The 13340-nt window shown below is 44.9% G+C and overlaps 1 protein-coding gene across 7 annotated transcripts in view; it reads right to left on the bottom strand.

Annotated features, from left to right (window-relative positions):
- Positions 1 to 13340, bottom strand: part of SAMD4A (sterile alpha motif domain containing 4A) — a 219091-nt gene that overhangs the window by 66507 nt on the left and 139244 nt on the right. For all 7 annotated transcript variants that reach the window (XM_058666464.1, XM_058666469.1, XM_058666467.1 and 4 more), the window contains one exon: positions 11296 to 11814. In XM_058666464.1, the coding sequence (XP_058522447.1) occupies positions 11296 to 11814 (519 nt within the window). The remainder of the gene's footprint in view (positions 1 to 11295; positions 11815 to 13340) is intronic.

The following is a 13340-nucleotide window of genomic DNA, read 5'->3' as shown; positions in this document are numbered from 1 at the left end:
TATTGAAAACACCATGCATAACCCTTTCTTTCCATTTGCACAGCCATGTCTTAACTGTACAAAGCCAAAGACTAAAGCATAAAATCATTTGTTATCAATTTATTAGCTCCAAACCAGCTAGGTTTAGCTCCCTGTCAGCTTGAAAGGATGCTTCTCCATGAGACAGTGAAAAAGACCTCTTGAGCACACACTGTGCTTCATGCTCTGGTTCTAGCCATGGAATTTGTTTATGGAAATGGTCAAGTGCTTTGACAGCCCAAAAGACGTTGGGAGATTTAGCCTTTCTCTAACCCTTAAAAAACTCTTCCGAATATTGTCCATATTTTGGAGCCCCCTGTCTGTCTTGCTCTCTCATTTCCACATCCTCTTCTGAGGTGACTCACGCCGAGATGTCCTGAATTCCCGTTCTCACCTAACACAATGCTGAGGGCTGATGGTGCTGACGGAATGGCAAGAATGGTATTCAGTGCTCCAGAGGTAGAGATTGGACCCCATCAGACAGGAACTGCTGGCACTAAGATCTACTCTCACTTTGGTTCTCAAGGCCAGGAAATTCAGGCATTTAATTTGCTTGAGATCAAAAAGATGTATAAGTGATACCTGGATCTCTTCTAAGTCTGTTTCTGTAAATTTTTTTTAAAGATTTATTTAGTTTTATTACAAAGTCAGATATACAAAGAGGAGGAGAGACAGAGAGGAAGGTCTTTTGTCTGATGATTCACTCCCCAAGTGACTGCAACGGCCGGTTCTATGCCGATCCGAAGCCGGGAACCAGGAACCTCCTCCAGGTCTCCCACGCGGGTGCAGGGTCCCAAAGTTTTGGGCCGTCCTCAACTGCTTTCCCAGGCCACAAGCAGGGAGCTGGATGGGAAGCAGGGCTGCCGGGATTAAAATCGGCGCCCACATGGGATCCCGGGGCGCATTCAAGGTGAGGACTTTAGCTACTAGGCCATGCCGCCGGGCCCTGTTTCTGTAAATCTTAAGTGAGAAAAGACATAAGTAGATATACTCAGAGTCTTTCCATGTGTTTGTATGCAGTCAGTGTTAGATGAAGAGTCCATATTTCATAAAATAAGAGAAATTCTAAGACTTACAAGGTTTGAGAAGCTTCAAGAAGCCATTTTATCTGCCCCTAACCCCTGTTCTCTTCCTGCCTAGTCCAACTGAAGCCATTAATTCCAGCCAGAATCCATCCTATTTTTAAAGCATGCTGAATGTGAACACAAGTGTCTTCTTCTGCCGCTAATCTGGTGTTTAAATAACCCTCACTGTCACTGAGGTCTAAAATAATCCTCCCACAGGGGGCCACAGGATGGCATAGCCTTCGAGACCCAAGGAATGTTTAGTCTGTGGAGGTCTTCGCTGTTTCCCAGGCGCTGGGATTTCCATGGTGCAAGAAACCATCAAGCTTCTTGCCTACAACAGCGCTGGCCCCAGAAAACAGGCACAAGGAGTGGTGAGGAAAGCAGTCCCAGAAAATGTCTCTGCTTGTTTTTGTTGTTGTTTGTTTTGTTTTGTTTTGCACAGTATGAGAAGGGTCCGTCTGTGGCTACATCAGGCCCTGCGAGGCCTCAGGAGCCATCCTGACAAAGCAGTGTGGGTTAGAAGGGCCCCTGCCTTTCTAAAAATGCTTCCCCCACCCCGCCAAAAGGGGAAGGAAGTTAATACTAAAAATACATCCGACCAGCTGTTACACATGCTTCTCTAAGGCAGCCAACCAACTATTTAATCAGCTATGTCTTTGAAGAGCACATAAGGGGTTAAGGAAATAATGAAAATTTTCAGTTACAGGGCCAAGGTGGTTAGATTTTGGGGAGGAAGAAAATTTCCACCAAGAAAGACTGTGGGTGAAAGACAAAATAATTCCACAGAAATTTAAAAGGAACTCAAAGCTATAGCAGTGAGGCTGAAGGCTTACAGAGGGATGGCTGTGGCTTGCAAGACAGAACTAGGGTCTACAGGCCCTCGCTTTTCCGCTCCAGGTTCCAAGAGGTCCCTAGAAAAGATCTCTGTTCTTGGAGGCTTTTCTAAAGCTGCTGCTGAGTCTTTTGCTTTCCCTTAAAAATCTGTGTTATGATTTTTTTTCAAACTCAAGCAAAGTGAGTTGAAGTAATTTGTTACCTTGTAAGGTGATAGGGAAGGAAAAGAGACAAGGAAGGACTTCTGAGCAAAACAGCCAAGTCTGAAAGGGAGAGGCCCTGAACCCCCCAGTTGGGGCCAAAGGAAATGGGGGAACTGTTTTAGCAGGGGTGGCCGACTACAGCCTCACTTACACAGCTCCCCTTGCTGCTGAATTTGTTTTGGATGCTGGCACTATAGGATCCAGCATAACGGATCCTTTCCATAAACAGGTGGCCTCTTCCACCAGTCAGGAAGGCCAAGACTACAAGGATTAACTGGCCAGCCACCCCCCCACCTCCAATTCACACTCTGCACAGCCTGGGAATTTGTTTTTCTTTTAACTTTGAAATAATCATACATTAATAAGAAAGTACAAAAATATGACATATCACATATGATCAGCTTCCCCCCAAATATCTTACTATGACTGACACCTCTAATCAAGATCACAGTCTGCTAGAATTGAAACTGATTTGGTAAAATGAGCCACAAAAGGAGCACTGGTAATACTAACAAACAATGTCACTGAAAAGATTGGGACAGAAGGCTAAGTGGTCCACATCATCACCAAATAGTCAGTGAATTCCTAGGCCCATTTTCCTGTTCATTTTGGAAATGCATCATTTTCATGGACATGGGTCCAGTGATCTCAGGAACTTACTAAGACCCTACCACTCAGTAAACATTTATGGTGGGGTGCACTGAAGGCTCGGGCTCACATGGCAGTCCTCACTGGTTACCGGAGCCACTGGGAGAGGTGTGTGCAGGAGGACTAGGAGGCCATACTTGGGTCTGGCAGCAGACGGCCCTGATCTAATAGACACTCACCCTTGGCGTGCACAGCCAAGTGCATGCCAAAGGTCCACCATCTCCAAAATCTGACAGCGATATGGGTGCCATGACAAGAGATAAAGACAACTATCTCTGACCCCAAAGAGTTTATTATCAGGCAAGGAAGGCTTGAACATGTCATTTCAAGTCTGAGACCCCAAACACCAAAGCAAGTGGAAGCACACTGGTCGGAGCAAAGCAAATATCTGAGGGGCCCTGTGCTTCAAGTAGTCAGTCAGGCAGTCAGAAGTAGCGACCTGGGCATGTCTAATGGCATTGTAGGGTGGAGGCCAACTCAAAATCAGAGAAAACCAAGAGTGTAGAGCTATTTATTGATCAAGCTCTGAGGACAGAATTAAAAGGCAGAAGAGACTTGACTGCCTGGGTTCAAATCCCACTTCAAACACATTACTTAACCTCTTTCTGCACTTCTGTTTTTCTCATCAACTAGGGCTAACAGTAATGGTCACATCATAAAGTGAGTTCATCGTTTAACAAAAGCTTTCCAACAGCATATAGTAAAGTCAACACTGTAGGTGTGTGCTATTACACTAACCTAATTTTTATGGTCTTTATGAATGAATCAAGATTAATAAAACAAATACTCATAACTGCACCACAAATTCGGAAAAGGAGACAGCTGAAAAAGAATTCTGGAAGCCAAAGTTTTTGACTTCTTGCCTTGCATTGGATTGGCAAAGGCCAGCTCATTTTCAAATCCCAAAGTAAAACATACTGAGAGAAATCAAGTATTGCGATTATTTGAGTAGAAACAGGTTCTTCTCAGTCGTGGCTGCAACATAGGAAGCTTCCACGTCTACTCCACCAATGGAGCGTGGAAAAGGGTCAGAAAGGCAAAGAGATGACACAACCTACCCTACAGGGGAATCAGGCAGGCTCTGGAGAGCCGAAAGTACTTAACTCTTTTCTGAAGAACTGAATTTTTCTACAGTGAATTTCAGACTGGAGGCAAATCCAAGGATGCTAAACTCTACACATTTCACATTCAGAATCACTGCGACAAAACTGAGCCCACCTTGGTCCTTTCTGGTCCAACAGACTCACAGTGAAGAACCATCATGTTCTCCATCTCTGCCATCAGACCCCTAAGTTACTGCACATGAGAAGGAGGTATACCTCTCAACTTATCACAAACCATTTTTTTATGTCATGGATGACAAGGCCCAACTCCAAGATCCTGGAGACCTCACTGGACTCTAGCTCTGCAATCAAGATGTTCTTCCTGCTGAACAGAAGAGGCTGAGTCTCAGATTAGGACTTGGTTTAGTTCCCACCTCTCAGCACCCCCTTCCTTCAAACACTCAGTGTGGCCCCATCACCTATATTTAATGCCTTCTAGTCATCATTTCCTCCACCTCAACATTTCAACAGCATCTCAAAGTCAAAACAACCAAAATCAAGCTTGTGGTTCGTCTGTCTTCCTATCTTACACCTGTAATCTCCTTGGAATCACCAACTCTGTTCATCTCTTAAATGTCTATCCCAGACTAAGTGCTCAATGTATCACAATCTTCCTCCTTGATAAACCCAATGGTCATTTTGTGATGGTTCTCTTGTTAGACCTATTTTTAATATTTTACTTGGTTTTCCCTTATGACATGTTCTTTATTTGCCGTGCAAGAAACATTCTCTTTGAGTTTTCTCCAACGTTAATGGTTTCTCCTCCACTTCCCTCCATTTTTTGTTGTTTTCTTTCTGCTACCTGCAGGCTGGAATGTCCAGCCTTGTGGTATTTGGTCATTTTTAGGTATGTCTCTCCCTCGGGGATCTTTAGTTTTAGGGCTTCAAGGACCACACCTGTGCTGGTCACCTCCAAGGGTGTACCTGAACACAGTCTTCTTTCCAAGACCACACAGTCACACATTTTACTTTCGTCTCTATCAAACCTTCCAAACTCATCATCCCACCGGACTCTCATCTCCCGATCTTAACCCAAACCTACTCTATTTGCTAAACACATTCCTCAATAAGGTCATCCGGCGGCGTGGCCTAGCGGCTAAAGTCCTCGCCTTGAAAGCCCCGGGATCCCATGTGGGCGCCGATTTTAATCCCGGCAGCTCCACTTCCCATCCAGCTCCCTGCTTGTGGCCTGGGAAAGTAGTCGAGGACGGCCCAATGCATTGGGACCCTGCACCCGCGTGGGAGACCTGGAAGAGGTTCCTGGTTCCCGGCTTTGGATCGGTGTGCATCGGCCCGTTGCGGCTCACTTGGGGAGTAAATCATTGGATGGAAGATCTTCCTCTCTGTCTCTCCTCCTCTGTGTATATCTGGCTGTAATAAAATGAATAAATCTTTTTAAAAAAAACTAAAAAAACCACTAAAGACACTAGAGTCATTCAGTTTTTGCAAGTGGTATCTTCTCCTTTTTAAATATTTGTATTTATCTGTTTGAAAGAGATAAATAGATTAAGAAAGAACTAGTAAGCCCATCTGTCAGTTCACTCCCTGAACACCCTTACCAAGAACTAAAGCTAAGTATCATGAACTCAATCTGGGGTGCCAGCGCTGTGATGAAGCATATTAAGCCTCTGCCTGCAGTGCCCACATCCCATAGGAGTGGCCGTTCAAGCCCCAGCCACTCTATTTTCAATCTAGCTCCCTGCTTGTGGCCTTCGAAAGCACTGGAGGCTAGCCTAAGTTCTTGGAGCCCTGCACTCACGTGGGAGACCAGGAAGAAGTTCCTGGGTCCTGGCTTGAGATCAGCCCAGCACTTGTTGTCAGGGTTATTTGGGTAATCCACCAGTGAATGGAAAATGTCTGTTTCTGTATAAATCTGCTTTTCAAATAAAAAAAAAAAATCCTTTAAAAAAAATCTCAATCTGGGCACAGAGATACTCAACAACTTGAGCCACTGCTTTGCATTAGGAGAAGGTTGGGGCAGGGCACTTGTATCCTCATGGGAGACGAGCATCTTCACCACCTGGTCAAATGCCTGTGCCTGGAGTGAATCTGTTCATAGCCCTTTATATTCTGTCAGGAAATCCTGTCAGCTCTACTTAAAAATATATCTAGACCTTAACTATTTTTCACTCTCCCACTGCAGTCATCTCAATTTGAGCCATCATTGTCTCATGCCGAGATTATTGCGAGAGCCATTTATGTGGTCGTCTTGTTTCTATCCCTGCCCTGATTCAATCTATGCTTTTGATAAGTTGATTAACATGTATTACGTGTTCATCTTCATGACAGTACAGTGCAGCATTTCCACAGCATTCTACAACATAAACTGATCAAAATTTCCATTTTCTTATCTTTTCTCTAGGGTTGGTGCTTTATCAGCTCCTCTTGGCACCACCTATTTTTAAAATAGCAGCCACAGAGATTTCTTTATAATGCGAGTCAGACCATATAACTCACCTGCCAAAATTCCTCCAACAGTTTTCCTGGTTAACCAAGGGCAAAGTCAAAGTCCCTCAATGAGGACAAACACTTAGAATAGCAGTTAAGATGCTTTAGGAAGCTGGTGTCAGGGTCTGGAGCTATAGCCTAGCAGCTAAAGTCCTCGCCTTGCACGTGCCAGGATCCCATATGGGCATTGGTTCATATCCTGGTAGCCCTGCTTCCCAGTCAGTTCCCTGCTTGTGGCCTGGGAAACCAGTCGATGGCCTTGGAAATGACCCTGCATCCAGAAAAGGCTCCTGGCTTCAGATCGCTGCAGCTGTGACCATTGCAGCCACTTGGGGAATGAATCAATGGATGGATTCTCCATTCTCTCCTCTCTGTATATCTGACTTTCCAATAAAATAAATAAATAAAACTTTAAAAAGAGAGAAAGAAGAAGAAGCTGTTCTCATACCTTGCTTGAAGTACCTAAATTTGATTCTTCTACTGCAGACCATGAAAAGCAGCAGTGATGCTCATGGCTTGAACTGCTGTGCTGAGCTAGCATTGGCTCAGCTCAGACCAGCTACTTGGGGCATTTGGGGAGTGAACCCATGTTGCACAGTTCTCTTGCTGTTAAACACTACCAATAAAAAAATGGTCCTTACCATAACATGCAATGCCCTGGAGTTTGTCCTTCTTCCCCTCTCTTTACAATATCCTATCATATTCTACCATCATGCATTGCTTTTCAGTCATCAGCCTTCTTGCATTCCCTCTGACAAGGCGGCCCTCATGTAATCTTGATGTCTGCACTAGCATCTCCTGTACCTAGTGATCTTTCTCCAAGAGAGTCACTAGTCTAACTCCCACAGCTCCACCAAGTTTTGGCTCATCTGTCACCTCTTTAGCAAGTAAACTCTGCCCTCCCTATTGCATACCATAACCACCTTACAATCTAGGCCTGATTTTCCCTTTTCTATGGTTTTGTTTTTATTTCCATGTCCCTTATCCACCATTACAGAACCATGTAATTTACTCACATACATCACTCCCTACTCACTAGACTGCCAGCTCTCTGTAGGAAGGAATCTTTGTCTTGCCCATGGATGTGTCGCAAGTGCCTCAAGCAGACAAGGTGAAAAATAGGTCCTTAGTAAATATTTTCAAAGTCAATGAACAAATAAGTATATCAATAACATGGGTCTGAGTCAATACCGAGTGCTAATAATTTCACCTAGGAACATTTTTAGAGCCTGTTCCTTCTGTGCTTTACATGCTTCTATCCCAACAATATTTCTGCTATTTCATAAACCTAAGTTTTTGAAGCTTGCCAACTCTGCACTTGCCCCTGGTATTCAGCTGGCTTGTCCACTCTGCCACACAGCATTGCTCGTGACACTCTCATGCCTACGCCTTTGCCAACAGTACATATCCACACCCCAAGAGCCTGCCTCCTGCCAATTCTTGTACCAGTCAGTCCAGCTCACTTCTCGTGTTCTCAGCTCAAGATTCCTCGACCTTCCAATCCACCAGGTCTTCCCTGTTCACAGTACCATAGTGTAGGGTCTACTACAATTTCAATGTGTATCCCCAAGTTCGTGTGTTGGAACCGTGAATGCAGCAATGTTGAGAGGCGAGACCTTGAGGTGATGATGTCACAAGGGCTATGTCCTCATGACAGAGGAATGACATGAGGGTGGAAGTGCGCATGGTATCATGAAAGAGGCTTTGCTGTAAAAGTGAGCCCAGCACTCTCCTGCTCTTACTCTCTTGCCGTGTGATGTCTTCTACTCAAATGTGGTCCCTAGATCTTGAACTTGCAGAGCCTCCAAAAGTTTGGGCCAAATAAATTTCTCACATTGAGAAGGTACATTTCACCTGTGCCATTCTGTTATAACAAAAGACAATGGACCAATTCAGACCTGCATTTAAATACCACCTAGCCCCATTTGCCTCCTGGATGCCCTGGGTATGAGGGTGGGGAACCTTTCTTCTGATAAGGATCATTCGGATACCTGTAACATCATCCGCGGGTCATACAACATTACAAACTTAAAAATTAGCCTACTGTATGTAGATTTATTGAATTTCAAGCATCGCCCCCCTGGAGTTGCTTGGGCAGGGCCAGCCCACATGACTCTGTAGGCATCCTGTAGCCCATGGACTGGACGTTTCCCATACACCTCTTAGAATATGATTTTGCTACATGCTTATAACTCATGACCATTTCATAAAATTTCTGTGGATAATAACCCTGAAAAAAGGTAATATTTAATTTAAATGTGGAACTGACAGATGTCTTTCCCTTCAACTATATTATAAAGTTCCTGAAAGCACAACTTCTTAAAGTTCTTTGTACGAGTTTCCTTGGAAAATCCACATGGTCTTAATTCCATCCTTCCAAGAGGTTTCTGAAGTCCCTTCAGATATCCCAGTCTCTGAATATCCCTTCAGATATTCACAGTCTCACTGATGGTGGGCACATGAGCAGAGTAGAGCTGAATGATTTGGAATCCCAAACAGGGAGAGGAAGTCAGGAATGCTAAGTGACTTTGCTGAAGGTACCAAGACCAAAAGAATGTAATATCATTGGCAAAAAAAAAAAAAAACAAGGCTAAAACCAGAATAAAAGCGTCAAAGGATGAATTTCTAGTTAGTCCTTATCAGCTCTCATCGATGTTGCCAGCAATTGGAAAACAGACACTACTAAGCAATTTCAGTTTTCATAATCATGACTTGGACAGCCATTCTTCCCTCCTTCAAAGAGGTAAGAAATGGAGCTCTTCAGTACAGTATTGCCAGTTAATCCAACTCATTTTCTATTGGGGTAGAATGACCCAAAGTCTTTGTTCAAGGATCCCTAGACTATAATTGGTCTCCAAGTTATGACGGTTCAACTTCACATCTCTTCAACTTTACGACAGTGTGGAAGGGCACCCATACAATCATTCTGCTCATCACTTCCAGTACTGCTTTCAGTAAACTACATAAGCTACTGAATAGTTTATTTGTAAAGTAGGTTTGTTTTAGATGACATTGTCCAGCTGTGAGCTAACGTGAGTGCTCTGAACATATTTAAGGAATGACGCTCTTCAGGTTAGGTATGGTAAGGGATTTTGACTTATGATACAACCCCATTGCAGAAGACCATGCGCTTTGGCAGGTGCATCTACCAGGTGACCATGAGAACTGAAAAATGAAGGTACAGAGTCTGGCTACCAGTGTTGCACTTTGCTCCTTGTGGTCTTTTTAAGTTTCCTTCACTTGCTCATCTAGCAAGATCCACTGTGTGCTTATTGCTGCTGCTCTGACCAGGGCAGTGCATTTTGCATAATAGTGTTTACCCTCACCTCAACCCTCAAAGGGGGGGGAATGGATGCTCGTACACAGTCAGTTGGCCAAGCCTTCAAGGCCCTTCCAGCTCAAGGATACCTGACTTTGAATCAGGGTTCAAAAATCAGGAAGACCACAACAACCATTTAAACATCCTCGCTTTGGTTGGGCTCTGAGGTGATAGCATGAGGTACGATTTTTTACTACAATCCGATCACCAAGCTCAAACCCTAATATGGCCAAGGCCAACCCTGAAGGTGCAAGTCAGCAGGTGGAAATTCCCAAACAAATGACAGAAAACATCAAACTGTGAGAGGGAAGGTGGCACAGAGCTCACACCTCTCTCGGTTATCAATTATTTGGAGACAATGACCAGATCTCATTGTTGACCTAAGATGTTGGGGCCAGGTTATTCCATCACCTGCTTGCCACTCCTGGTCCTTGGTAGAGCCTACTGCAAATTGCTCTTGGTCCAATTACTGGTTTAGGAAAGATATTGACTGTTGTATGAGCCTCTTACATAATTAACTCATGGTATCTTCATCCCCAAGCATTACCTGCACTTAAAAGTAGACAAGGAATTCAAGAAAAACCCATCATGATAATATCAGCAGAGTATCACCAGTATTTGATTGTGAAATCAGTTAGTGCAGTTATAATACAACTACCCTATGTGTCCACAGAAGCCAGCTCAAGAGGCACAGTAACTCATGGAGCCAGGGGGAAGGGGAGGCAAGGAGAACATTACTGCTAATTCTTCACTCCCTCCTCATTTAATTAGGGGCTTCTGCAAATTGGTGGGCACAGCAGGTATAATCACAGCAGCCCCTACCTCCTGAAAATTACCTCAGTAGTGACACTGTATTCATTGACACGTGCAATCTAGCATCCCAGAATACTGTTGGGGACAGGTCACTCTCACATGTCTGTTTTATATACAGGAATCCATGGCATGCTAATCTCTTGCCCTGTCGAAGTGGGGTGCCACAAAGGGGACTCCCAGCCCCAGGGCACAACTGTGGACACGGTACTTTGGCTTTCATGGTAGAGAGAAATGAGGTTGTCCTCTCCCACGCAGTTAGCATGGAGGGAGAGGCAGTTCCCAGCACTGACAGCAGGCCACAGTCTAGAGCAGCATCCTCTGCTACCCATCCTGCTTTCCCAGCTCAGGTGCTGACGTGGCCCTCATCGCTGGGGATGCCACTAGGAAATGCAAGGGGAGGGGCCTTTCCTGGGCGGCATTTAAAAAAAGAGGAGGAAGAAAATGTGCAAAGCCCAATGAGGCTGATTGGTTAAACATGGGTTAGAATTGAGTTTAGAGAACCACACAGTAACTCAGTGTCTGGACAAATCCAAACTCCTTGGGTGAAGATGTGAGCGAAAGGCATTTCTGTCTGTGGAAACAGGATGATTCCCTGTTTCTTTAGGTCAGTCTGCAGATCAAATCTGGACCCATCCATCACTTTAACATGCCCATGTATTTTCATCTTTCCAATGAATAACCAATATGGGGGGGTGTCTAAGGATCCCTTTCCCACAGCCAATGCCAATCAGCCCCATTCTCCCAGGGGTTCAGGATTCTCAGAGCAGACACTACCAGCAGAACATGCCACACACAGCAAGTCACCAAACCAGACCACGGGAGGGGTTGGTCGCAGCACTTACTTGTACTTGTGCTGGTTCCGATTGTATTGATTGTGGTGGGGACGGATGAGGAGGAGTAGAGGGGCACGTGGCCGTTCTCACACCCCAGGTTTTTGTCCTGCCAGTTGGAGGCACTGATGCAAATCCCAGAATCCCGCGAGTTCTGCCACCCATTGAGCTTGTCGTCGGAGTTCTGTCTTTGGTGATAGTAGCGCGTCTGCTCGTAATCCGCAGAGTCTGAGCGGCCTCGGGTCTGGCCACTGAAGCCAGCCGCTGTGCGGTCCTCCAAGTGGTTCAACCACATGGCCAGAGCACTGCGGTCCTCCAGTGAGGTGGCCGGGTGTATCAGAGCATAGGACAACAGCTGCCTGCTCTCCTCAATGTGCTGGTTGTGTTCAATAGAGTGCGCGAGGATCTGGGGCAGCAGTTTCATATACTCGACTTTTGCATCAAGGTTTCCTGGCTTCAGCAAAGGCAGGTGAGTTAACAGGAGGGAAATCACTTTATCCTTGGATTCCTGTTGCCATTGGTTAATGATTCCTGCAAAAGAAAATATGCAGAGCAAATAAGCAAACACACCCACAATGACATAAAACACCAAGCTCAAAAGAAGATTAAAGAGTGAATCTATGCATCCTGGCTCAATCATCTTAAAATGGCCTTGTCTATCAGACTGGTTAACTGACCTCAAGTGCTCCAGGGGCACAAGGACTTCCATAAAATGACAAGACCAAAATTATTAGGATGGCTGGGGTCTTAACCTAGCCCTCACGCATGTCTCCCATTTGGTTCAACCAAATAAGACATTCGGCCTCGCTGTATGTCTTAAAATAATCTAGCTCCAAGCTCAGCAAGATGAGGCTCAGACTGAGACATCCTCATAGCAAAGCAAGCGTGATGAGTGCTCACATCCCCTAGATGCGTGCTGAGAAACATCAATGACACAAAGGTATTTATGCAAAATTGGTCAAATTTCCTAGGTGGGGGAGCCTTCTGAGGTGCAAAGCCTGCATCTTTCTCCTAAGTGGCCAACTCCAAAGGTGAACCTTGGGCTCAAAGCCAGCATGAACAGTGCATGCAAGACTTGACTCCTGAGAATTGCCTGGTGATGTGCTATGCAAGCTTAGCACCAACGGAAATCTGGTGTTTTCTTTTTTAACTATTTAAAATAATGCAATATTGACCTCTTTAGCCATTTTTAAACATTCTGTTTAGTGGCATTAGACACGATCACAATGATGTGAAACTACCACTAGCTTCTATTTCAAGTTTGTGCATCTGCCCAAACTTAATACTAACTTCCTTCTTCCCTACTCTCCCCAGCACCCACCAGCCACCACTCTGTTTTCTGTCTGGGTAAGTCTAAGTATTGCAGAGAAGTGGAATCACACACCATGTGTCATTTCTTGGCTGTCGTATTTCCCCGAGCATGGTGTCCTCAAATTTCACCCATGTGAACATCTGTTTCTAACTCAGAGCATCCCTCCCATTCAAAACACAATGATGGTTGTCTTGACGGGGCTTTCAAAAACATATCTTGTTGTGGGGGGCTGAGCCACAGGCTGAGATAAGAAAGCAATCTTCCTTCCAGGAAAAAAAAAACAAAAAAAAACAAAAAAAACACCTCTCCCCAAATCCTGGAAACCTCCATTCTGGCTCACGAATGACCCCACCACGGCTAGGCTTGGCAGTCCTGTTGGTTTTTATACAGTGTCTACAGGGTGTAAAGCGGGTTTCTGGAATTAAGCGGAAGGACTTCATTCTTGTAGTTAGATACAAACATCACAGCACAAGCCCTAGGCTTGCAGTTGACCAGAAGTTACCAAGGCCCCAATTTGGACTTCAAGGCCTCTCAGGTCTACAGGAAAGAATGCTGTCAAAAGAGGAGCTTCCGCAGAGAAAGCAAGGGCTCGAATGAAAGGGCATGGGCTTTGAGCTCAGGCAAGCCTGGGCACAAATCCCAGATCTGCCACTTAATTTGTGGTGGAATCTTGGTAAGTCACTCTACTTCTCTGGGCTTTAAGTGCCTCCTTAGTCAAGAGTGGTACAAATAGCATCTGCCTCTC

Source organism: Ochotona princeps, chromosome 6 (genome assembly GCF_030435755.1).
Source record: "Ochotona princeps isolate mOchPri1 chromosome 6, mOchPri1.hap1, whole genome shotgun sequence".
In the NCBI taxonomy this organism is placed as follows: Eukaryota; Metazoa; Chordata; class Mammalia; order Lagomorpha; family Ochotonidae; genus Ochotona; species Ochotona princeps.
This window is presented reverse-complemented; position numbering and strand designations above follow the sequence as displayed.